Source organism: Artemia sp. Qi Xiang Cuo, chromosome 11 (assembly GCF_049724085.1).
Source record: "Artemia sp. Qi Xiang Cuo chromosome 11, ASM4972408v1, whole genome shotgun sequence".
NCBI lineage: Eukaryota > Metazoa > Arthropoda > Branchiopoda > Anostraca > Artemiidae > Artemia > Artemia sp. Qi Xiang Cuo.
Window position 1 is genome coordinate 43,189,055 of NC_142804.1, and position 26,819 is coordinate 43,215,873.

At 36.3% G+C, this 26,819-nt stretch overlaps 1 protein-coding gene across 6 annotated transcripts in view; it reads left to right on the forward strand.

Annotated features, from left to right (window-relative positions):
- The window catches only part of LOC148947002 (uncharacterized), a 66,120-nt gene that overhangs the window by 27,725 nt on the left and 11,576 nt on the right, over positions 1 to 26,819 (forward strand). For 2 of the 6 annotated variants that reach the window (XM_089096807.1, XM_089096806.1), the window contains exons 2-4: positions 20,702 to 20,835; positions 22,473 to 22,542; positions 24,385 to 24,583. In XM_089096807.1, coding sequence (XP_088952933.1) covers positions 20,709 to 20,835; positions 22,473 to 22,542; positions 24,385 to 24,583 — 396 coding nt within the window. In that variant the 5' untranslated portion in view covers positions 20,702 to 20,708. Of the gene's footprint in view, positions 1 to 8,095; positions 8,386 to 19,693; positions 19,838 to 20,694; positions 20,836 to 22,472; positions 22,543 to 24,384; positions 24,584 to 26,819 lie in introns of those variants that run through there. The other 4 variants (XM_089096802.1, XM_089096804.1, XM_089096808.1 and 1 more) reach the window with 4 other exon arrangements.

A 26,819-nucleotide genomic window follows, 5' to 3' on the forward strand; every position in this document is an offset into this window, starting at 1 on the left:
AGGCTACAAGGCATTAAAAATCTATAAATATATTTCTCACATGTAAGAAAAAAAATTCTTAATTCGGCTCAATATTCTACTGAGATAAAAAAGTAGGTCTTGGTTTTTGAATTTTCAACCACTAAGGTCAATGAAAAAGAGATAGAAAACTGAAGAAAAAAGGTAAAACAATTTGTAGGGGAGAAAGGGGTAAAACTGTACATTTTGAGGATTTTAACCCCTACAAGGCAAATTTCTAAAGATACCAATTTCCTTTTTACATGAATATGTAACTCCATTTTTAAATTTTATTGGTGATTTTTTTCAATGACATCCATCAAGTTGTTTCTTGGAGAGATCCAAAAATGTGTGACCTCTTCCAATGTCCAAAGTTGCCCCAAACAGGGGGTGACATTACATTTATGTTATTAGAATGCAACTGGAAAATAAATGCAACATTTCATTTATGTTATTAGAAATTTAGCCAAATCACAGGCAAATACAAGGGCTTTAATTGTTTGCTCAGTTCCTCCTAGTGAAACCAGTCACTACTGAAAGTCAGTTTCTACGCAATTTTGACATTCAGGGAAGATTAAATTCCCACCAGACTTCTACAGGTAGTTTACTTTTGCTACTCTGTCACTTATTTCTTCAGTTTTGCCAACATACTAAACAACTGAGTTTTGTTTCTTTCCCACCATAAACCTTACAAGCACAAAATTTCTACAAAATAATTCTTCATCAATCTCAAACTCATTAATACTTCCACAATGTAAGACTTATCATCCAACTCATTGTTGAGTGGCATATCTATGTCTGAAATGCTGTCTCTAGTCTTGACAGCATTGAATTAGTCCTTTGACTTTTTTTTAGTGATTTTTTTTCTTAGCAAGCCTTAGTGCAGTCTCTGCTTCTAGTGCCTTTTTTCTTGCATTTCTGTCAGAATTCTACTTTTGCATGGACCCAATTTCAGTTTTGCTTGTGGATCTGGTCTGATGCTTTCAGGAGTTAGGGCCATAGGCAAGTTTGATGTTGTAATCATGGAAAATGTTGTCCAATTTTGAACACAGGATCTTAAAGTTGGAACAAAATATCTAAGAAACAGGTAGACTTAATCTAAGACAATGATTGTTATGCAGAATAGTTGTATTTAAGAGTTCAGTTTGACTGAAAGCTGTAAGGAAATGTACTCCATATTCCTCTCCATCATGTCTCAGGCCGAGGAGAAACACATACCAGTTGCCAAACATTATAAAAGACCAGCCCTACCACGTGCTGTTTTGGACCTCATTAAGAAAAAGCAAGCCTGTTGGAAAAATTATTTAGCTGACCAGTTGAACCCTCTCAAAGCAAGAGCCTACCATAGGCTACAAAATAAGGTGAGGCAACAAACTAGGCAAGCAGCTGGCATGCGAGAGCAAAACCTTGCAGAATCTATCAAGACAAACCCCAGAATGTTTTGGAACCACATAAATTCTAAATGCATTGCAAAGCCAGACATTCCAAGCTTAAAAAACCCTACAACTGGACTCCTGGTTGAAAGATCTGCAGAAAAAGCAGATTTACTAAACACGTATTTCACTACTGTTTTCACCTAGGAACCTATTCAGTCCTCACTACCAACCCTGCAGACCATAGTCTCTGACCAAACACCCAGGGTCAAGATAGACCTACACGTGGTCCTGAAGAAACTCAAAGAGCTAGAGATAAGCAAATCACCAGGTCCAAATGGACTTCATCCCAGAGTGTTAAAAGAAACAGCAGATGTAATTGCAGAGCCCCTACTAATGACTTTTAAAAAATTCTTATAGTCAAATGAACTCCCTATCCCTAGTATCTAGAAAAGCCAACAGTGGTTCCATTGCACAAAACGAGACACCACCAAGATCCCCTCAATTACTGTCCTATTGGTCTAACCTCCACAATACTGGAATCTGTGATATCTGACCACATCCTTTAGCACCTGATAAAAAGAAAGATAATCACTAGCAAGCAATTTGGGTTCTTGACAAGAAGGTCTGCAGAGTCACAGCTTCTTATGGTGGTGGAAAACTGGAAAATCCATGCAGATAAGGGTTATCAACTCAATGTCATTTACATAGACCTTAAAAAGGCCTTTGACAAAGTATCTCATTGTTGCCTTTTATATAAACTCCGCAACCTTGGTCTGGGACCCACAGTTGATTGGATTGAACAGTTTCTTATTGGACGGTCTCAAACAGTATCAGTAGACGGAGCTCTGAGCACACTTGAAGTTGAGGTAATCAGTGGTGTTCCCCAGGGCTTGGTCCTTGGCCCTCTCTTATTTATCCTGTATCTCAACGATCTAGTAGAAGGAATCAACTCTAAGGTTCTACTGTACGCAGATGACACCAAGCTGTATAAAGTAATCAAAACAGCTGCCAATGCACAATCTCTGCAAGAGGACCTTGACAAGCTCAATAGTTGGATGTCCAACTGGCTGATGGAAATCAATATTGACAAAAGCCACAAGCTAACTATAGGGAAACCTACTATCCAGTATGAATATAGACTAGGAGACTTACTGATCACATCATGCCAGGAGGAGCGTGACTTAGGAGTTGTCATTAACAGCAACCTCGACTTCCAGGCCCACTACAACAGCATTATTGGGAAAGCAAATCGTGTTGCAAGAGTTTTAAGGCGCAACTTCACTTTTGGAAATGATAGTACCCTTTGCCTTCTCTACAAAGCTATGGTACAGCCAATCCTTGAATATGGTCATTGCACTACACGTCCCTTTTACAAAAAAGACATTGAAGCTCTTGAAAAAGTTCAAAGATGAATAACAAAGTTCTGTCCAACTTTGAGAAATTTACCTTACAAAGATAGGCTCCGCAAGCTCCAACTTCCTTCACTAGCTTATGGACTGCACCAAGGAGACCTCATTGAGGTATACAAGCTTTGCTATGCCGCCTACGAAAACATCCAGGCTACCAATGTTCTCAGTTTTAGCCACACGAACCTTTGTGGTCACAACCTCAAGCTTCAAAATCAGAGGTTCCAAAAGGACATCGGCGGTTGGGCATTCAAGAACCAAGTAACACAATACTGGAACAAGCTCCACTTTGAAGTCATCAATGCCAACTCATTAAACTCGTTCAAGCAGGAACTGGACAAATACTACAGTGAAAGTGCCTACAATTTTTTTCAATTAGATTTTTGTAGAGGCCCTGTGGCCTATTTGTTTTGCATTATATTATTATTATTATTAAATAGGCTAGGCTGTAAGGCAAGGGGTAACTTTTGTCTAAGTGTAAATGTTGAAAGCAAAGTTTGATAGGCAAAAATATATTACTTCAGGTCCTCTTTAACACAACAGGAACACTATCAATTTTACCAATATTCTGCCTCCAGCTACATATAGTTCCATTTTCTAAGTTATGAAAAACTCCTGTCAGTAAAAGGCAAAACAGGACACCATGAAAAGTGTCTGGAATTGCTCCCATAAAAGTGTCCAGAGTTGCCCCATGTTGATGCCATTTTGAAAATTAATTTTTTTGTAGATAACAGCCTGATATTTGCGGATGAAAATTGCCATGCAGATAGCAGGGGTATACCTTGTCTGATCCTGCTATCTTACAGTCCAAAAGCTACAATAACATAGAAAATATTTGACAAAGACTACATGTGTCAAGATTTCCAGCAAGCATATAAAAACTTCCTTACCTCTTTTCTGAGTTGTCTCTTCTATCCAAAATTTAAAACTTGCAACAAATGTGCATTACATGAAGGGTATCTAGTGGGAATTTTTTGAATGGATTAGCTCAAAAACTTTAGACAAGAGGTCAAAGGTAAAGAGTCACATCTGTTTGGTTTTGTCCCTCTCTCCCCTATCTGAAATTACATAGGTATACACCTATTGTGCTGCCTATGCACTCTTCTAAGCCTTAGAAATAAGAAGAGAGTAAACATAGTAGCTAGACCACACTTGTCTAAGATGTATTTTAGATCCTAGATTTATTCTAAAAGTTTCGTTTACCTAACTCAAATACTTTTCAAGATGGTAAGAAGGTCCTTAACTAGAATTTTACCATCTTTTGGCAGAATTTTGCCACATTAATGATACTATTTAGGTATGTATTTATACATATATGTATTTGGGTAAAATTCTTGATGATGATTTTATTGCTATCTTGGAAAGCACATGCTGGTTTAGCCTACCAGGTATTATAAACTAAAAGAAATGATTTTTAGCACTTTTTGATAAACCATAGAGGACTAACTATCATCACTGAAGCTGGCAAACACAGGATTCATCCTATTGCTAGTAAGTCCAATTTCAGGTAATCTTTAATTCAGATAAGGATAGGTTGACTTACAGTTTGCTTAAGTTCAAGATGGTTGAACTATTCCAAAGTTGATGCATTTAGGTATTTGAAAATTACAATGCCAATATTTGAAATGTCATTAATTTTAATTTCTCCATAGTAGATGTCATGGCTCTTGCCTGATTCCCTCTCACAGAAAATTCTAGAAGCAATTTGAGAATATTCAAAAATATTAGAATATATAATGTACAATATCCTATAATATTTATTTTATATACTTTTCTTTTCATGTTTTTGGGGTTAGAGGCTGTGTTATCATAGTAGGGAAAGATAAAGGTTAAAGAAAATAGGCTAACTTGGAAATGTTAAGTTATGAGAAATGACAGGGATGCCCTATGATTGAAATCCACAGATTTACAGACTAGGACTAAGAAGTATAGGGAATCATTATCCATGGACTGGGTTTGGCACATACATGAGAAGGTCCTATCACATGAAGTATCTTTAACGTTTCTTTTAATATAAATGATTTGAAGTCCCATTCTAAGTGAGAACCATGCAAATGTAAAATAGACAACACCGTATTTCAGATTAGTAAGCAAATTGTTTTTTTTTTTAATGTATAGCTTACCATACAATTAAAATTCAACCACCAACCCCCCCCCCCCCAAAAAAAAAACACACACAAAAATAATGAAGATTTTAGGATTTTTTCCACTATATACTCTATCCATATTGCAGAATATAGGTAAAATATTCATCTCTTCATTTTTTTTATTACCTTAAGTTACAGCTAGGAGCAATCTAGGGATTTCTCCCTTTAGAACTCCAGAATGATGACTTGAGTTGTATTCAAAGCTCTTTAGTGACCAGGTGCTGTTGCATGATCAGTAGCATCCCAATTGAGCTTACACTCTCTGGAGGACTACTCAGCATCCAGCCTTTGTTTGAAAACATCAACAGATGTGTTAGACTGCTTGACAAGTTTCAGATGATGACCTCTAGTTCTTGAGTTGGGACCAACAATAGGGAATAATGCTAGAAGAGTATTAGCCCTCATTAACTTATAGGCTAAAATGACATCTTCTCTGTTTCTCCTGTAAACAGGTGTAGGGAGATTCAGCTTTGATAGTCTTGCTGGGTAGGAAAGCTCCTGTGTGCCAGATATCACTTTGGTGGCATGTCTCTGTTCATCTTCATGTTCTATTGTGTCTTTTAAAATATGGGGAGGCAAGAGACATTCCAACTTCAAGATTAGGATGCACAAGTCCCTTTTATAGAAGACTGGTGACTTTAGGGGAACAATTAGAAGGACTATGCTTTTTCAGCCACATAGTAGAACTAGCACCAGCAGTAGGCCTCTTAGCATGAGTGCTGAATTTTAGTCCTTTTTCAATAGTGAGACCAAGATCTTGCTTATTATTTACAGAGGACAGTGGGTGGCCTAAGAAAAAATAAGAGTGACAAGGAATCAGTTTGCCAATTTGAATGACTTGGCACTTGGCAACATTAAATTCAAGAAGCCAAGCCTCAGCCCATTGACCAAGCAGTAAAAGATTATTTTGCAGCATCATTGATGAAGATATTAAATAGTGTAGGACCCAAAACTTTTCCCTGAGGAGCTCCACTCAAAACATATGTAGAGGGAGAAAGAATACAATTACCAGAGCCATTAAATAACTGAACACATTGAGATTGCAAAAAAGGAAATCAAGAATCCAGAGCAGGGATTTTTCTTCAAGCTTGACTGATGTAATTTAATTGCAAGTTGCTTGTGACAAACTTTGTCAAAAGCTTTAGAAAAGTCAAGCATAATCATGTCAGCAGCCAACCCCATATTAAACAACTTGGTGATGTGATCATATGATTCAAGGAGATTGGTATCAACAAATCTTCCTGAACAAAACTCATGTCATGAACTGTGCAAAATATTATTTGCTTCAAGATCTTTAACAATTGCAGAATTGATTATTCTTTCAAGAACCTTAACAACTGCTGATGTCATGTAAATGGGTCAGTAATTTTCACCAAGTTCCTTTCTAGCTCTTTTTAAATATAGAAATGATATGCACTGTTTTCTAATCCAGAGGTAGTCTGGAAAGATTTAATGATAACTTGAACAGCAGGAAAGAGGTTGACACAAAACTGTACAACACTCATGTAGGATACATAGGTGAATGCCATCTGGACCAACAGATTTATTCAGTTTGGGGGATATAAGTTCCTTTAGAACTATTGTATCAGTAATCAGAATTGCTTCCATCTTGTGTGATATATCATATAAAGGAGAAGTGGGATAAACAATGATGGAATTGGAGGAAAAAATAGATGATATTTGTTTGTTGAAAATTTCAACTTTCATCTCAGGATCAGCAACTGATTGAGTATTGTGCAGGAAATCTGGGGCTGTGCATCTGCTGCTACGTTTTTGAGTCGCATTACACCAGAAAGATTTCAGGCTATCCTTAACATCCTCAGCCAATTTTTCCTCAAACCTTCTCTTCAACTCCTTTATTTGGTTGGTTGTCTGATTATAAAAAGTTTTGAATACCTGATAACTTTCTGTGGTCTTTTTTTTCTTTAGTGATTCCATGCTCAGTGTTTCCTGTTGGTTAGCTTACTTGTTTTGGTAGTTAAAAAAGGTAATCTTTTTGCCTGTTTTGCCCCCCAAAAATATAGTGCAAGACTTTTAGTATGCAGAATTTCCATTTTATATTTAACCAACTCTCATCAATATCTTCAGTAATAAGCTATTTTCAGTTGACATTGGCAAGTCTTTCAGAGACTAGTTTGTAGTTGCCATAATTTCGTTGCTTAGAAGAAGGTTGTTTAGTAGGCAAACATAACTCCAAAATAATTACAACATGGTCACTATTACCAACAGGTGTAGTTAATTACAATCTTGATAAGAAGGTCAGGATTACTGAGAATAACCAGATCAAGAGTGTTGGAAACTTGACTATCCCTGAAACGAACTGGTTGTGATATTGTTTGACAGAAGGAAATATCAGAGAGGACACACAAAAAAGGAAAATCTCTAAAATACCATATCCAAAGGAGAATGGTGCAGAAACCAGATCCATCAATTCATTAAATTTCAGAAAGCTTAAAGTCCCCTAGAAGAACAAGATCATAACCGGCAAAAGTGGCCATCATTTGTGATAACATAGCAGCCAAATTAGATTTGGGGTCCAAAACACAATGGACAATGGAGGTCCTATAAACAGCGCCCACTACAATTGAAATTATTTGATTGTGTATTTTTATCTAAACAGACTCAATTCCATTAGTAGTCAGAGAATTAAATTGAATGAGACTAACCTTTAGTCTATCTCTTATGTATAAGCACACTCCTCTGTGGCAAAGTGGGGAATTCAGGTTAGAAAAGAGTTGGTAAATGTTGATTTTAATTTCATTAGGTGATAAGACTGACAAATTGTTTTTTAGTGAAACCTCTGTAAATGCTGCAACATCCACTTCTTCTGTTATCATATGATTGGAAAGTTCAGAAAGCTTATTAGGGAAGCTATGAACATTGGAGGTAAGGAACTTCATTCCTTGTGAGGTAGGAATTTCAGAGGATGCAGGACTAGAGTAAGGAGGAACCAAAGAACTGGTAAAATGTTGGATACAGCACTATGAAATGACAAAGAAGAAACAGCAGATGAACTTTATCTTACTTTCTCTGTGATTGCTCAGTTGTACATGTAGGGGGAATTTTCCAGAGAGTTAATTGTTTGTGGGGATAATTGTCCACAGGGGTATGAGCTAGACATGGATTTCACAATGATCTAGTAATAAAATCTAACATGTTGATCAAAAATTTTTGAAATAGATCTGAATTTTTTCAGCCTAGATTTACAAGTAATTTTAAAGCCTTTTATTTTACTATAGTCATTATGACAATATTTTGTGACAAAAGAAAACATTTCTGCATTTGTTTCTAGGGTCTGTTTTTATCAAAGAGGTCAAAATCTAATGTGCAGACTATACGCAGATACTACAGAAAACCAGTCAATTGTAAAGATTTGTTGTTTTTTTTTGTTGCCATGTGAAAGTTCTACATACAGCCAAGTTTCTGTTTGGTATTTTATGGACAAAATGCTACATGAATCAGCTAATTGAATCCCCTACTTTCTTTTGCTCTGTTGTTAGATTTTCTTTTAATTTGTTTAACTTTCTAATATGTTCCTTAAAACGCCAAATGGAAATACAGGAGTATTTCAAGTAATTACAGGAGTATCACAAGGAATGAAGTTCCTTACCTCCAATGTTCATAGCTTCCCTAATAAGCTTTCTGAACTTTCCAATCATATGATAACTGGAACTCTGTATTATGAATGTTTATTTTCAACATTAAGAAAACCAGCCATCACCAAATTCTTGTACTCAATTTTGAATGGTAGTGATACTTGTATTTCAAAGAACAGTAATTATTAGCGACCAATAATTATTAGTGTTGTGAGCCAACTGTGATGAAAGTTGTTTTTTGTTTTTAACTAAAACAATGCTGCATTGCAGAAGTTCTTTGCAATACAATTCCTCAAACATTGAAGCAATTCAGAGCATAGTTTGAAAACTGAGTTGTATAATGTGCTATTTGTATATCCCTATTTGAACTTTTATTTGTTCATAATGTGCTCAGAATTCATGGGAACCATCCTAAATCTATTCTACTAATTTTTGGTTTTGGTACAATATGATTTAAAGGGAATGACAATTTTGTATATTCAAAGCCACAAGCAAAAAATAAAAAGTGATCATGAGCAAAAACATTTAGTTTGACTACTATTTCATTAAGATTGTGGCGTTTTGCTGGCTAGAACAAAAATTGCATTTATTGCTCATTTTGAAACTGGTGAGAAGGTAGCAAAGTGTTTAAGAAAGTAAAATTTCCATAAGCTAGAGGACTTAAGACAAAAAATAATGACATTGGTAGCCAGTTTTTTTTTCAATCCTATGACTATTTATTCTTAATTTTGGATGTATGTATACAAATATTTATCCTGTACTTGATGAAAAATTTCTAAATCAAAAAAACATTCTAAGCAGTCCATTGTGTACATACCTGTTTAGAGATTGCATACTAAGTCCCTTTGTGTATTAAAGACCATACAAAATGTTTGTGCCTGATAATGTACTTTTCAGTGAAATTTATTAATTTGATTAAGGTAGTCATTTTCAATTATTTACAAACATCTGATTTAATGACAAATAAAATTAGTAGACATAAATTATCCTATATTAGAATGTATATGCTTTTGTACAAAAGTGGCTGGTTTTGCATTCTCTGTCAGTTCTTGGCAGGTCTAAGCTGCAAGTGGCTGCATTATGATTAGACCCCAGTGCCACGCCGGCGCGTCAACCAAACGCCGCCAACGAGAGGCCCGGTTGACCGCCGCCGGCACGCCACTGCCGGCAGAGGCGGTGGCGTTCGGCTGACTTTGAATTAATTTTGCAGCAATTCTTTATTGCGTCAACTACAAAGTCGGAGCTTTTATTTTCTTCTGTGGTTAAGTATTTTGATTTTCCTGATTAGAAATCAATCAGGTCTTGCACTATCCCCGAATTTTCGGAGATCTCCCCGAAAATCTGTGTCATTCCGAAAACAATTTGGTTCCCCGAATACCCGAAAGTCACCCAATCACGGTGCCACCCCTAGTGATTTATCACTAGTGACTATCCCTGCCAAACATTACTTTTTATACCATAATTCTTCACTACTCTCTTGCTCGTTAATTTTCGTCTCTTCTGTTACTTCGCACATAAACCAGACAGATACAATTGCAATGTAAACAGTTCTTCATATTTTGACAAAAGTATCGTCTTTATGAAATTAAATAAAGAAAACACGTTTTTTTAACTAAAAGTAAGGAGCGACATTAAAACTTATAACTAACTGCAATTATTCCATATATGAAAGGGACTGTCCCCTCCTCAACGCCTCGCTCTTTACGCTAAAGTTTTTTATTGTTTTAAAATGTAGAGGGGTGAAAAAGAGTCAAACTTTAGCGTAAAGAGTGAGGCGTTGAGAAGGGGATAGCCCCTTTCATATACGGAATCATTGCTGTTCGTTTAAGTTTTAATGTTGCTCCTTACTTTCAGTTAAAAAAACTTATTTTTTATTTAATTTCTGAACGTTTTTCAACTAATGCAGGTTCGATTTTGGCTCACCGTGCTTGAAAAATTAAAACACAAATTTTATGTTAATTTTGGCAGATTTTTTCTGGATATGAAGGGTCGCCCCCTCCTCGATACCTTGCTCTTTACGCTAAAGCTTTAAGCACTTTTAAGAAAGCTTCCTATTCTAATTAAACAGCCCCTGTGTTTCAATTTTAGTAAACAGTCAAACTTTAGCATAAAGAATAAATTATCGAGGAGGGAGTAACCCGTCACATAAGGCATAATTTATGTTTGTTTTTTAAAGAATGCGGGTAAATCTGGGTTTCCCTCTATGAAATATACCCCTCCCCCTCACGGAAAACTCCGTTGTGGAAATTTGATCCAACGTAAAGTGCACCCCCCTCCCGTCAAATTCCCTCCTGGCAGTTCCTTCCTCGCTGAGAATCCCCCCCCCCCGCCCTCTCTGTAAAATGGCTTGTGGATGATTCACCCTGAAAAATTCTCCTTAGCATTTTTTTATTGGATTAAGACTTTAACCTATTATCGTTTTCTCGATCACTCTATAAATGCCTCCTTCTGTGGAAATTATTATCCAGAAAAAAGCCCTGTTTAAAAGCCCCCGGATAATTCCCCCAGAACTTCTCCATATAAAAAATTTGGCAAAGAGAATGTAAGACAATTCAAAAGAATTTCGTATAGTAATTCTCTCAAAACTCCCCAGTGTAACAATTCCCCTAAAATATTCACTCATCAGAAATTTCCCTTCCAAAGGAAGATTTTCCCCTTAGAAATCCACCCCAAGCACCCCCCCCCCCCCCAAAAGAAAATGGCTGCATACTTCCCAATAACAAATACTATATATATGAACAATGGGCAAAGTTCACAATTTGCAGCCCTTACCATGGGGACTATGATGGTTCATTCTACACTGAAAAACGTAGTTATTAAATTTTTCGACTATACTGAAAAAAAATGACTATCTCAAAATTTCAATTCGAGGACTTTGGGGGAAAACATGAGAGTGGGAGGGGGCCTAGTTACCCTCAAGTTTTTTTGGTCACTTAAAAGGGGCACTAGAACTTTTGATTTCCGTTTGAATGAGACCTCTCGCGATATTTTAGGACCACTGGGTAGACACGATCACCCCTGGGAAGAAAAAAAAAACAAATAAGCACACATCCGCGATTTTTCATTGAGCAGAAAAAAATATACAAAATTCCACATTTTTGCATATAGGAGCTTTAAATTCTTAAATCCTATGCTTTCTAAAAGCCAGAATATAATTTGTACTTTACTGAAAAAATTCAAATGAATTTACTGGAAAAATATTGTGCATTGTCAGTTTAATATAGGGGAGAGTGGTCCATACTGAGCCGGAATTTGGAAAAGTGGATTTTCTCGCTGCCCGTTGGGTGTTTTGTTACTTCTCTTGCATCATAACGTAGCACATAACAAGTAGTTTTTGTTATAATTTTTGCAGATTTTAATACTTTCTCCATCTAGGGAAAAATCTCAGTGGATCACTATGTACCACCTGACCCAGTATGTACCGGGGGTGGTGCATAGTGAGCCATCCTATGGTACATACTGGGCCGCTTGAAGACTTTCAAATAAAAAATCATCATTTATTGTGTTAAAATGGTACAAAGGTAAACAAAACTTCCAAAAAATGAAACAGATGATAGTCATTCGTTTATAATGTTAAAGCGCTAGAAAAGTAAGAAAACTAAAAGGGTATGCTATAAAAAAAAACGTTTGGCAAGAAATGGAAACTACAGATGTTTACCAATCCTCGAAAGTAAAGAAAGAAGATGCCCTTGAAGCTGTTCCTTTTGCTGGGATCGGGTTTGAAATTTTCTTCAAAATATCTTCACGGGGATACACAATGGCGTCTTCTTTTTTCGGGCCACTTCCACCTATTCACTCCCGCCATGCTTAGCACACTAACTTGGGCAGAGTCTTTGTTCTTTACCTGAACCACTCCAGGGAAATATTCACCTTCATAAAAAAATTTCACGAAATTACCAATTATAAATGTGTCAAACTGTCCGTCCTCTGGACATATCTTGTCTTCTTCCTCCTTTCCAATGTGAAGCGACGAATCATCACTGTCATCATGGAGTGAAAGGCTTCTATCGCTGTCACTGTCCTCGTCAAACTGTAAAATCTGCTTTGCTGCTTTCTACTTCCTCTGCTTCGATTTGTTGCTTTACAGGCGTATCAGTCAAGATTTTGGATGAGCCTCGCTTCCTACCTCTGAAATACTGCTTCCTAGGAGCAGCTTTAGCAAAAGGCCTCACCTGTTCTGGACTGAAGGCGATGGAAGATGAGGGTATGTGCGCCTGTCTTACATTGTCGGTCATGCTTGCTCTTCCAAGTTGAGGGCTGGTACTCGCACCTGTGCTGTTAGCCTCTGGGCAAGAGTCCACAGCTTCCGTGTCATGATTTGTGGGTCTGCTTGATCCATTCTCCTCACTTTTGGGTCTGTCTGTGACATATGAGCACAGGAAATCTTGTTCTGTAAATATGCCTGGGTTGTAAGGCCAAATACCTGATCTAGCAAACCCACTCTGGATGTTGGAAGGGGTATATGTGAGTGGAAAGGCTGAACCAGCTAGTCCAGCAATACCGTAGATCGGGATGGTTTTTCTCGGATTGCTCAACATCCAATTATCCATTGCCCTGTTATACTGGGCCTTGAATGAGAAATAGACACTGACATCAAGGGGTTGTAGCCTGTGGCTGCAGTGTGGGGGAAAAGTCAGTAGGACTACGCCATTCTTCTTGGCGAATTCCAGTGCATTTAGCAAGATATGGCATATGTGATTGTCTAGCATGAGCAGCTTTTTCTGCTCAGTTGTAGCATGCAAATGTTTGGCGAAATGTTGCAAGTAGTCGCAAAACAGTTCTTGGGGTGCCCATCCAGATGGGTTTGCTCCTCCTGCCAATCCAGCAGGGCCTCCATTCAGCATATGTGGCTGAAATTTCTTTCTGGGAAAAATCAAGTACGGAGGCAAGAAATTTCCAGTTGCAGCAACTGTTCCGATCACTGTCACTAGAGTTCCTATTTCTGCTGAAGTAACTTTATGTACTATTTTTCTTCCTTTCTCGGCAAGGACCTCTGGGGGCTTGTGAAATGTCGTCACACCTGTTTCGTCCGCGTTGTAAATATTAGCTGCATCAAAGCAGTTTTTTTTTAAGCAAAGTAAGCAGGTTGTTGAAAAACTGCATCACATTGTGAGGATTGAAGCTGGTTGCTCAACTGAGGCTGGTTGCTTCTGGTTTCCTCAGTGATAAAGTAGGATTCCGAGATTTGAAACCATACATCCATTCTTTACCCGCTTTTTCGTGGTCAACCCATGCCTGAGGCATTTTTTTCTTATTTGCTAATACAAAGTGATACGCCAGTTTCCTGGCCTCTATTTCAGTAAGCCTGTAACACATATTCGAAGCGGTGATTAAGTAAGTAACCAAAGCAACTTCTTCATTGGGAGAAAACACGGTGACAAATACATGCTTTCTGGTGAGACTGGCTGAGACCTTCTGGTCATCACTGAAATTCTTGTATTCGTTGTACCGCCGCTGAAGCGTTGCTCTGGGAATGCCAAACATACTTCCAGCCTTTCGGACACTGAGACCTTCACAGACCTTATTCAAAGCTAGTCTAGTATTCTCTTCAGATTCAGCCTGCTGTTCCGCTGCAACCTGTCTGTACTGTTCTATCTGGCCCCTTGGGACTCTTGGCCTTTTGAGACTTCTTTCTGGTTGTAGATCAGTTCCTAGAACAAAAGTAATTTGATTAGAAATATCAGTTTCTAGAAGAAACCTGAGCGAAAAATCCTATGGTACATAGTGAGCCACTGATCCAGTATGCACTGCTTCTGAGTGGCTCAGTATGTACTACAGGCCATCTGTTCTTTAAAAGTGAAACTGCCTGAAGCTGGTTGTAAGAATAGGTAAAAGATGGCACTGCTTATGCTCTCTGATAAATAAGGATTCAAACAAGGTAAAAAACAACCTTCTAGGATAAACGGTAGCAGAAAAGTGCATACAAGAAATATTTTTCCTAGGGTATAACAAAAAGGTTAAAGAGATCTGGTGGAAAACGGAGATAGAAACATACTATCAAAAGTGGACAAAAAAGTTGGCCATCCTGTAAACTATGTCACATGGCTTGGGCGTCCTTTTTCAACTCAGTAGATGGCAGTTAAGCTTAGTGGCTCACTATGTACCTATGCTCAGTATGTACCACTTACCCCTACATATGCTGATATTTCTTCCTTAAGATCTTAATTGATTATTGTTTTCTTAAAGTCATAAGGGAAACCATTTAAAAGAATTTTTCTTCATTAAAGTACAAATTATATTCTGGATTTTAGAAAGCATAGGGTTTAGAACCCAATTCACATTAATTTCTGCTCGTTTTGAGTGCGACTTATTTTAATTTCTGTTTGTTTTGGGTTTTGTTTATTTATTGATACTGATTTGTGGTAGTTGTATGCTTGGTAGATTATTTGATTCTATTTTTGTTCATTTTTGGTTTAATGGAGTTCTTTAATTTTTTTTTAAAAGCTTATTTTATGGAAAAAGTTTTTTAATTAATTTCTGTTCGTGTTACATTGACATAGTCTTTTTCAGGAAAAAAGACTTAGCCTCTTCTGAAGTTAAACAACCATTCCTTCCATAAAAACCTTAAATACCCCCTGGGCATAACTTAAAACCATTGTCCCTAAACTCTGGTGTTTGTTTCAACCCCAAAAGCCCTGTTATATGATAGACTATTTTGAATAGAATGGCTATCTCAAAGTTTATATTAGACGCATTTCGGGACAATATGACGTGTGTTTAGGGGGGAGAGGGTAGGTGCCTTCCGATCACTTTGACTCTTAAAAAGAGTACTAGAGCGTCTGATTACCAATCCAATGAGTCCCCTTTGAAGTTTATATGACCACACTTTCTATAAGAACCCTATATGTCCCCAGGGCAGAACTTACAACCCTTGCCCTGAGGGCTGTGGGGGATTTGTTATCCTCAAAGACATAATTTCCAGACCTTTCTGATAGACTGAACAAAATGGCTATATCAAAATTTTAATTGGAAGTGTTTGGGGAAATGATAGGCATGGAGGGAGACATTTGCCCTCTCATCACTTTTGACTAATAAAAGAGGCACTAGTCCTCTCAGTTTCCAATCGGATGAGCTGTTTTTGATGCTTCTACGACAAAACTTTCTATAAAAACGTTATATGCCTCAAGGGCATAACTTACGACCCTTGTCATGAGGGCTATGGGGGAGGATTGTCATCCTCAAAGACATAATTTCCAGACCTTTCAACTACGTTGGGCGTCGGGGAGGGCTGATTGTCCCTCTGATTACTTTTGAATATGAAAAAGGGCAATAGCCCTTTCAATTTCCAATCAAAAGAGCGCTTTTTGGAGTTTTTACGACAACATTTTCTGTATGACATTATATGCCCCTAGGGCATAACTTACAACCTTAGCCCTGAGGGGTGTTGGGGATTGTCATACTCAAAAACATAATTTCCGGACCCTTCAACTACGTTCAACAAAATTGGAAGTGTTTGGGGAAATGACGGGCGTGGGGAGGGGGCATTCGCTCTCCCATCGCTTATGATTATTAATAAGGGCGCTAGCCCTCTCAATTCCCAATTGAATGAGTCCTTTTTGAAGTTTCTACGGCAATGCTGGCAAAGAACTAATTTCCAGAACTTTCAACTACGTTGAACAAAATGTCTATCTCAAAATTTTGATTGGATGTATTTGGGGAAATGGTAGGCTTGAGAGGGGCGTTAGTTGCCCTCCAATCACTTTCGACTGTTAAATAGGGCACTAGCGCTTTCAATTTCCAGTCGAATGAGCCCTTCTTGAACTTTCTACAATATCGCTTTCTATAAAACCTTATATGCCAACAGCGCATGACTTACAACCCTTGCGCTGAGAGCTGTGGGGGAATGTCATTCTCAAAGACATAATTTCCGGACTTTTCAACTACGTTGAACAAAATGACTATCTCAGAATTTTTATTGGATGCTTTTGGGGAAACGGTGGGCGAGAGAGGGAGGCTGGTTGCCCTCCAATCAGTTTCGACTAGCCTATTAAAAAAGGCACTAGCCCTTACAATTTCCAGTTGAATGAGCCTTTTTTGAAGTTTCTCAACAACATTTTCTATGAAAAACCTTATATGCTCCTGGGGCATAGCTTACAACCTTATCCCTGAGGGCTCTGGGGGGAGTGCCATCCTCAAAGACCTAATTTTCAGAGCTTTCATCTACGTTGTACAAAATGGCTATCTCAAAATTTGGATTGGATGTGTTTGGGGAAATTGTGAGCTTGAGAGAGGGGCTAGTTGCCCTCCAATCACTTTCGACTATTAAAAAGGGCACTAGCCCTTTCAGTTTCCAATCGAATGAGCCCTTTTTGATGTCTCTACGAAAATGCTTTCTATAAAAACCTTTTGTGCCCCTAGGGCATAACTTACAACCCTTGTCCTGAGGGGTGTGGGGTGTTTGTCATCCCCAAAATCATAATTTCCAGAACTTTCAACTACGTTGAACAAAATGGATATCTCCAAACTTTGATTGAATATGTTTGGGGAAACGGTGGGCGGGAGGGGGGTTGCTCTCCATTCACTTTCGACTATTAAAAAGGGCACTAGCTCTTTCAATTTCCGATCAAATGAACCCTTTTCAAAGTTTCTACAACAGCCCTTTCTATAAAAAACCTTATATGCTCCAAGGGAATAACTTACAACCCTTGCCCTGAGGGCTTTTAGGGGGGTTATCATCCTCAAAGACCTAATTTCCAGAACTCAAGTACATTGAACAAAATGAATATAAAAATTTTTTGATTGGATGTGTTTGAGGAAATGGTGGGCGTGAGAGGCGGTTAGTTGCCCTCCAATTGCTTTCAACTATTAAAAAGGGCACTAGTCCTTTCAATTCTCAATCAAATCAGCCATTTTCTACGTTTTATAACAACGCTTTTTATAAAAAACATCATAAGCCCCAAGGGTATAACTTACAACCCTTACCCTGAAGACTGTGGGGGGTTGTCATCCTCAAAGATATGATTTTCAGAACTTCCAACTACGTTGAACAAAATGTCTATCTCAAAATTTTGATTGTATGTGTTTGGGAAAATGGTGGGCGTGAGAGGGGGGTTAGTTGCTCTTCAATTACTTTCGACTATTAAAAAGGCCACTAGCCCTTTCAATTTCCAGTGGAATGAGCCCTTTTTGAAGTTTCTACGTCAATATTTTCTATAAAAAACCTTATATGCCCCCAGGGTATAAATTACAACCCTTGCCCTGAGGGTTGTGGGGGGGGGGGTTGTTTGAATTGAACACAGCCCAGCGGGCTGTGTTGGGGTTGTCATCCTCAAAGACATAATTTCCAGAATTTTCAACTATGTTGAATAAAATGGCTATCTAAAAATTTTGATTGTATGAGTTTGGGGAAAAGATGGGCGTGAGAGGGGGGTTAGTTGCCCTCCAATCATTTTTGACTATTAAAAAGGGCACCAACCCTTTGAATGTACTTTACTGAATAAAATTCAAATGAATTTACTGAATAAAATGTGAATTATCAGTTTAATATACATATGCTGATATTTATTCCTTAAACTCTTAATTAATTTTTGATTTCTTAAAGTTATATATATGAAAACATTTAAAAGAATTTTTTTCAGTAAAGTACAAATTATATTCTGGCTTTTAGAAAGCATAGGGTTTAGAACCCTACTCAGATTAATTTCTGCTCGTTTTGAATTTGACTCTGTTATTTGTTTTGATTTCTAAATGTTTCGGCTTTCACTTATTTATTGATACTGATTTGTGGTAGTTGTATGCTTGGTAGATTATTTGATTCTATTTTTGTTCATTTTTGGCTTAATGGAGTTCTTTATTCAAAATTTTAAAAGGCAAATTCTTAAAGACATAATTTCCACAACTTTCAACTATGTTGAAAAAATGGCTATCTCATAAAGAAAGAAAAACGAGCAAAAATGGGTTTTTAAAGGCTAAATGAAAGCACTAATAAAACACAATAAAGCGAATATTTCGAGGGGACAAATGCCTCTCTTCTTCAACACGAAACGAAAAAACATAATCAATGCAAGCGCTGAAAAACTAACCAAAAAATAAAACGCGGAAAGTAAATTTTAATTTGAAAAAAAAAAAATAAAAAAAAAAAAATTAAAGATGAATAAACATCAATAAAACCCAAAAAAATTAAAGAATTAAAACCAAATACCTAACAACAATAAAAGTGAGTCATTCACCAATATCCGTGATTTGCAAAGAAATTCAAAATTGAACCGCCATCGACGGATACTAGCGAATAACTCGTTAATAACTCGAATAACTAGTTATTCGCTAGTATCCGTCGATGGCGGTTCAATTTTGAATTGAACACAGCCCAGCGGGCTGTGTTGGGGTTGTCATCCTCAAAGACATAATTTCCAGAATTTTCAACTACGTTGAATAAAATGGCTATCTAAAAATTTTGATTGTATGAGTTTGGGGAAAAGATGGGCGTAAGAGGGGGGTTAGTTGCCCTCCAATCATTTTTGACTATTAAAAAGGGCACCAGCCCTTTGAATTTCCAATCAAATGAGCCCTTTTTTTGAAGTTTTTAATGACAAAGCTTTCAATAAAAACCTTATGTGCCCCCAGGGTATAACGTATAACCCTTGCCCTGAGGGCTCTGAGGGGGTTATCATTCTCAAAGACCTAATTTCCAGAACTCAAAGACATAATTTCCAGACCTTTCTGATAGACTTAACAAAATGGCTATCTCAAAATTTTGATTGGATGCATTTGGGGAAAAGGTGGGCGTGAGAGGGGGGTTAATGGCCCTCCAATCACTTTTGACTCTTAAAAAGAGCACCAGCCTTTTGAATTTTCAATTGAATAATCCATTTTTGAAGTTTTTTACGACGACGCCTTCTATAAAAATCTTGTATTCTCTCAGGGTATTACTTTAAGCCTGTGCCCAGAGGCCTGTGGGGGAGTGTCCTCCTAAAAAACATAATGTCTATCTGGAAATCAACTACGCTGAACAAAATGGCTATCTCAAAATTTTGATTCGATGTGTTTGGGGAAATGGTGGGCGTGGAAGGGGCGCTAGTTGCCTTCCAAAGACTTGCCTAAAAACTCAGTGCCTAAAAAGGGCACTAGCCACTTCAATTTCCAATCGAATGGGCCCTTTTCGAAGTTTCTATGACAACTCCTTTGATACGAAGTGCCCTGGTGTACCCCCCCCCCCCAAAAAAATACATTTTGCCAACATTGTTCTTTTCTTGGGCAGTACGATTGCGCTGCCTATGATTGGTTAAAGCACAGCATAGTTACATCTGCTGTACAAGTGGTTAAAAAGAGGATTTGTTATTTATTGGTGCAGTATTGCTGTGACTTCTAATGAATAAGTAAGTTTCTCTATTTTTATTACTAGACATACGTTTTCCCTTGGTTACAGGCTAGAGTGATGTATATAATGAAGTTTACACCTTATTAATTTTTCTGGTATACCTTGGCTGAGAGGACACCACGTGAATCGTATTAGGATTTAGATATCAAAGTGTAACCTGGATTGACTATGTATTGTGTATGCCTCCTTCCAATAAGTAATTTCGCTGGTTTTACAAAGATTAAAAGGAAAAAAAAGTGTTTTAGTTGATAGTTACTAGATAGATAGTTGATTTTCAATAAGTCATTTGAATAGGACCTAGGATATTTTTAGTTAAGTGAAGGCTATATGGTGTGGATGCACTCATATATTACTTTTAATGCTTATTTTAGTGGTTAGTTACAGTTTTTCTCACCTGTTGTCTACAAGTACAGCTGCTTGTTTTATTGAATAGAAAAAAAGAAAAATGACCATTTTTGTTTCATTTACCAGTTTGTCATGGCTAGTCTTCAGATTTTAGGTCTTGTAATAATATATAGAGAAGGGTAGATTTTCAGGTAAAGCTGGGGGCTTCTTTGTCTATTCTATTGAATTGGGACTTGCTTGAACAGGGATAGTCCAAATAAGTAAGACTAAGCCCTTGCAGATTAGCTAGAGGGAACTTCTATTCATTTATTTCTTCGTTTTTATTTTATTGGTACTACTCTAGGTTTCAAAATACATAATAGGGCTTATATTCAGGTATTAGGCCAATTCAGGTATTATTAGTTTACTAGCCGTATCATAGTAAATAGAAAATAGTTACAATGGCTGGTGATATGCCATCAAGGCTATGGACAGTACCTATGAAACCTGCTATAAAGGAAAAATCTTTTCCAGCTAGGAACACTATGGAAGAAAGAATAGAAACATATGAAGAGGAAAGAGTAGAAATATATGCTGAAAGCAATTTTGATAGTGCTGATGAAGCAGAGGAAGTGCTGGAAAGAGGAAAAAAAGACAAGGAAGATAATAATGGTAAAGGCTCTTCATATTTTCTTTATTCATTTTTCTTTTTTTTCTATTTTATAAAATTTAAGTACCACTTCATGCCTTAATTAAAAGGGCGTGTTCAATTATCGAAATTTTCTGGTCGAGCGATTCCTGCTTCCCTTTGCTTCCCAATTTTTTTTGGTTAACTGGGGCTGTAAGTTTGGTTAACTTAGCCCTTTTGTTGATTTTGTTTGTTAGGAGGATTTATATTCTTCCCATTTTCAAGAATTAATGTTTAAAAAAATATTAAATGAATAGGTCTGTGTGCTATATAACGGTAATACAGGATTTAACTGATATGCTTCTATTCTGATTTATTTGATCATTTCATATATAAGGAATATTTGATGCCTTTTTGAAATATGCATTTCTCATTTAAAAAATACGACACTAAAATAGGTTGGATAGTACTAAAATATTTACATTCGGTCATGCTCAGTATTGGCTCGACCAAACGTTTAAATCCTTTTTGGTTGTCCCTGTTATCACTTTACTACAGTAAACTGTATAATTCCAATGAAGTCTATTCCAAAAGCACGAACTTAATAGTAAAATCAGCCTTTTTTTTGTTCTGTTTTTTAACGTAATTTACTGTTTAACATCTTTATGGATTCGGATGCTTGGAAGATCCCTCTGTCCCCTGGCTCCATTTTAGGTCTATTCATTCCTGAAAACCGAGATTTTCCACGATTTTTATTTTGATTGTTATGCAACTATTAAGATGTTAGTGCGAAGATTCTCCATTCTCCCCTTTATTCCCACACTGAATCGTGACGAGAAACAAGTGGAAACTTTTCCTGTTAACACAAAAAGCCGAACCTAACTATTGTACCGACCAATTTATGTGCATCATAGAGTCAAGTATTTCAATAATCAGTTAGGCGATACTCCCCTTTTCTATTGAACAGATATAGGCTAGTGAGAATATGTCAAAATTAAGTAAGAAAAGTGATGTTTTTTTAATCAGCAGAAAAAACGGGTTCTTTTGATATTTCAATTGTCAATAAAGGAATAATTACAACAAACCAGGACAGCCCAATTTGTTTTTCTAAGAAAAACTTCTCCTGTAGGTAAGTCAATTAGGTAATAATTTGAAAGGTTTAATCGTGAAGAGTTTCAATAACAAACATTTCAGCTCATAGCTTAGATTTTATTTGTTGAATTATGTTTACATTTCTTTTCAATTCTCATTTGGAAACAAGATGGTGGAGTTATGTTTTTGCATGGTATTGATTATTCAGTCTTTTTTTTTTTTTTTTTTTTTTTTTTTTTTTTTTTTTTTTTTACTGCCAATTTAAAGCATTATCTGACTTGCCACTGCAATCAGGTAAGTTGCACTTTCTAGACCTACGTTAGGATATACTATTTCGCTCCTTTTCTGCAGGCATTATACACACGGCATTTATTTTCAAAATTAGCGCCAGCTAAGTGTTAAAAATGCATAGCTGCATCGAACATCTTTTGCATTAAAAATTTGGTTCTCGGGTTTTGCTATTTTTTTTAAGGTGTATATAGTTGTACAAATTTCCATCTTACCAGTTTAAAGGATTAGATTTCATTTTTAGTGTCCTTGGTACTTAAATAAAACCAGCCCCTTGTTTCAGTTTTAATTTCCTTTTTAGGAGAACCAGAAAGAGTTGTGCCAAAAAAGAGAACAATAAGAAATCCTCGTCCGAAATTAGATGAAAACAGGTAAATGCTTGTTTTTTTTTCTCCTGTTTTGTTAACTAAATTGCTTTGAAGCTCCCATAATTTTTTAATTTTATTATCTTTTTTATCCGGACATATCAAAAAAGAAAGTTTTGGTGTACAAACGATAATGAAGTAAAAAAGGAAAACGGAGAATGACGCAATTGTGACTGCACACCTGACTTGACAAAGACTCACTTTAACGAGCTTCAGGAAAGAAAAAATGAAAAAGAGTGCCTTATTCGGAAATCTAAAACTTGTTGTACATGGAGCTTTGTTGAGATCATTTATTTGAGATGATAAATCAAAAAGGTCAAAGTTATCCACTAAATTACTGCTTTGTCAAAGTTCAGTATACGAAGTAAAAAATTACAGTATTGGGTATAAGCCGTACATGAGATAGCATGTCCAATATGCCTTGGTATTTTTAGTTCTTTCCAAGTCGAAATTGTTGGTTTCTATAAAAAAAAAAACAATTATGTGAGAGCATGCCTTTGTTATGTTCACCTAGATAACAGAAGGTGTATTTCAAAGCATTTGGTGCATTTAACGTTGGCATTTCTTGCACTTTCTTAATTTTCTGCAACTAAATATTTCATATTATCCCTAAGAGTGCAATAATCGTCAATGCTTATTATGCATGTAAAATATTTAAATTAATGCTATTATTTATCTTGTAATTTGAAGATTAATCTATGTAGTTAAACTGTGGAGTCCAGGCTCTAGTGGAAAGAGTAACACTAAAACTAATCTGGGTGTCCTTCACTGGAAAATTATACGAAATAGCTTTAATAAGTTAAGCTTTTTATTGCTGTTAACTGCAGCAAGTGCTGTGGAAAATGCTTTAGTTTTAGACAAGATCGACAAATTTGTTATTTGGCATACTGATGGTTCATTTCTTTCCCTGTGGTGCTAAGTTTTTATTTTCTATCGCAATATTAAGCAGCGAAGGCTGTTGGACGACAGGCGTAAAGAGGAAAAAAGCCATAGAATATACCCTCTTCTAAGGATCAGATAAAAAGTGTTTTGAGCAGCAAAACTTTTCCTAAAAGTCTTAATTTAATCCCTAAACCGTGAGATAAACAGAGCAGACTTGTCGAAATTTTAACTTTGGACATACATTTACAAAGAGCAAATACTTTCATCTTTGAATTAAATTTTTGTCCATCTGCATACGTAAAAAAAGTCTAACATCGATTTCTTACTCAGCAAATGCAACTTTTACTCAAAAGACAATGTATTCTCAATATGCTCCTATCATCAACGAAGAAAAATGCACAGCGCCGAATATAAGACTGCCAACCTCGACTGAGTTTGGAAGTCGGAAGCCTTACCTACTCAGCTAGCTGGGCTTGTTAAACACGTTTGGTGTATTCATACATATAAGTAAGTGCGCTTTTCATAAACAGGGGGTTCTGTTGAGTTACAAACACTTACTGACTATATAGGTAGATTGTTGGAAAATCTTCAGATGTTGTTTGTGGTTACCTTTTGTCAAAATTTAACCAAACAAGTTCAGTGTCGAATTTCTTAAATGCACTTTTTTCTTTTTTTTTTTATATTTGTCCTTGTGGAAAAGGTATAGAATCCATGATGCATATTTTTTTATCTAAGATAGTTGCACATATCCTAAATAGTAGTGCTAAAAAATGTTTCTTGATTTCTGGTCTTCTGTTATTGATCCGAAGTCAGCTTTATCTATCATTTGTGTAGGTTAAATATTTGTCTGAAATTGCAAATAAAGATTAACGCCTCTAAAAAGAGTAAAAAGAACAATACGAAAATAGGAAGTTGTGCCGAATTATATGTTGTTAAATATTTATTCTTGTTAAATTTTACAATTAGATTGATGAGTCAGAAAGGACTCGTAGCCTTAGAACAATATTTCAATGATGTTGAATTGAAAGGCAAAGGACATGAACTTGAAGATCTCGACTTGATAATGGGGAAATTGCAACTATGGGTTCATCGGCTCTTTCCAAGAATGAAGTTTGACGATTCATTGGAAAAAATTGAAGCATTGGGTCATAAAAAATCCATACAGGTATATAGCTGACTCTTATTGATTTCCTTACAGGTATATAGCTGACTCTTATTGATTTTCTTTTCTTTTCTAAGTTGTGGTTATTAGTCATATCTTTACCCGTCTGTGCTTGTTTTATGTGCTTTACCCGTCTGTGCTTGTTGCTCGTGTCAGGTTTTGGCTGTTTTTGCTTGGTGTTTGAGAATCTTCTAAGGCTCTGCCCTCATTGAAGTGAATTTTTATGCTGGTATCAAAGGAGTAAGAATACTTGCATTGATTATCTCTCCTTGGTCCGTTCAAATGTAAACGACAAAAAGGCAAAATATTGATTAAGTGAAAAATAAAAGTAATAATGTAAAATCTTCAAATGCATCTGGGAGTCGTTCTTTTGTTTTATATGGAAGTCCTGTTCAGAGCTGGAAAAAAAAAATCCTTCATCGAAACAATTTTTTTGCGGCTCTACTGAAATATTTCGGTATACCCTTGTGAACCATCGTGATGATTGAACCTGTGTTGTAAACAATTAGTCTGTTAAAAAATTAATAAAAAAAACTACAAAATAAGTTTTTCAAAAAAAAAGTAAAGAACTCCATTAAACCAAAAATGAACAGAAATAGAATCAAATAATCTACCAAGCATACAACTACCACAAATCAGCATCAACTAATTAATGAAACCCAAAACAAACAGAGATTAAAATAAATAACAGAGTCAAATACAAACGAACATAAATCAAAATGGGTAGTGTGCTAAAACACTATGGTTTCTAAGAACCAAGATATAATTTGTGATTCACTGAATAAAGTTTAAATGAATTTACTGAATAAAATGTACATTCTCAGTTTAATATACATATGCTGATATTTATTCCTTAAACTCATAATTAATTTTTGATTTCTTAAAGTTATAAATATGGAAACATTTAAAAGAATTTTTTTCAGTAAAGTACAAATTATATTCTGGCTTTTAGAAAGCATAGGGTTTAGAACCCTACTCAGATTAATTTTGCTCGTTTTGAATTTGACTCTGTTATTTATTTTAATTTCTGTCTGGGCTAGGTTTCATTTATTTATTGATACTGATTTGTGGTAGTTGTATGCTTGGTAGATTATTTGATTCTATTTTTGTTCATTTTTGGTTTAATGGAGTTCTTTACTCAAAATTTTGATTGGATTTGTTTGGGAAATGATGGGCGTGAGAGGAGGGTTAGTTGCCCTCCAATCACTTTCAACTATTAAAAATGGCACTAGCCCTTTCAATTTCCAATCGAATGAGCCCTTTTTGAAGATGCTACGACAACGCTTTCTATAAAAAAACAACTGTCCAACCCTTGCCCTGAGCACTGTCAGGGGAGTGTCAGGGAAGACACATTTTCCAGAACTTTTAACTACATTGAAAAAAATGGCTATCTCCAAATTTTGATTGGATATGTTTGGGGAAATGGGGCGTAAAAGGGGGGCCATTGCCCTCCAATCACTTTTTACTATTAAAAAGGGCACTAGCATTTTCAATTTCTGATCGAATGATCCCTTTTTGAAGTTTCTATGACAACCCTTTCTATAAAACCTTATATGCTCCCACGGCATAACTTACAGCCCTTGCCCTGAGGGGTTGTGGGGTTTTATCATCTTCAAAGACCTAATTTTAAGACCTTATAACTACGTTGGATAAAATTGCTATTTCAAAATGTTGATTGGATGTGTTTAGGGAAATGGTGGGCGTGAGAGGGGGGTTTGCTGTCTGTCCTCCAATCACTTTTGACTTAAAAAAGGGCACTAGCCCTTTCAATTTCCAATTGAATGAGCCCCTTTTGAAGTTTCTACGACAACGCTATCTGCAAAACCTTATATGCCCCAGGGCATAACTTAAAACCCTTGCCCTGAGGGGTGTGGAGGGTTTGTCATTCTTAAAGACACAATTTCCACAACTTTCAACTATGTTGAAAAAATGGCTATCTCATAAAGAAAGAAAAACGAGCAAAACTGGGGTTTTTATAGGCTAAATGAAAATACTGAAAAAACACAATAAAGCGAATATTTCGAGGGGACAAACGCCTCTCTTCTTCAGCGCGAAACGAAAAAATACAATCGATGCGAGTGCCGAAGAACGAACCAACAAATAAAACGCGGAAAGTCAATTTGAACTTGAAAAAAAAACAATAAAAAAAAAAATTAAAAGATGAATAAAAATCAATAAAAGCCAAAAAAATTTAAAAATTAAAACCAAATACCTAACAACAGTAAAAGTAAGTCATTCA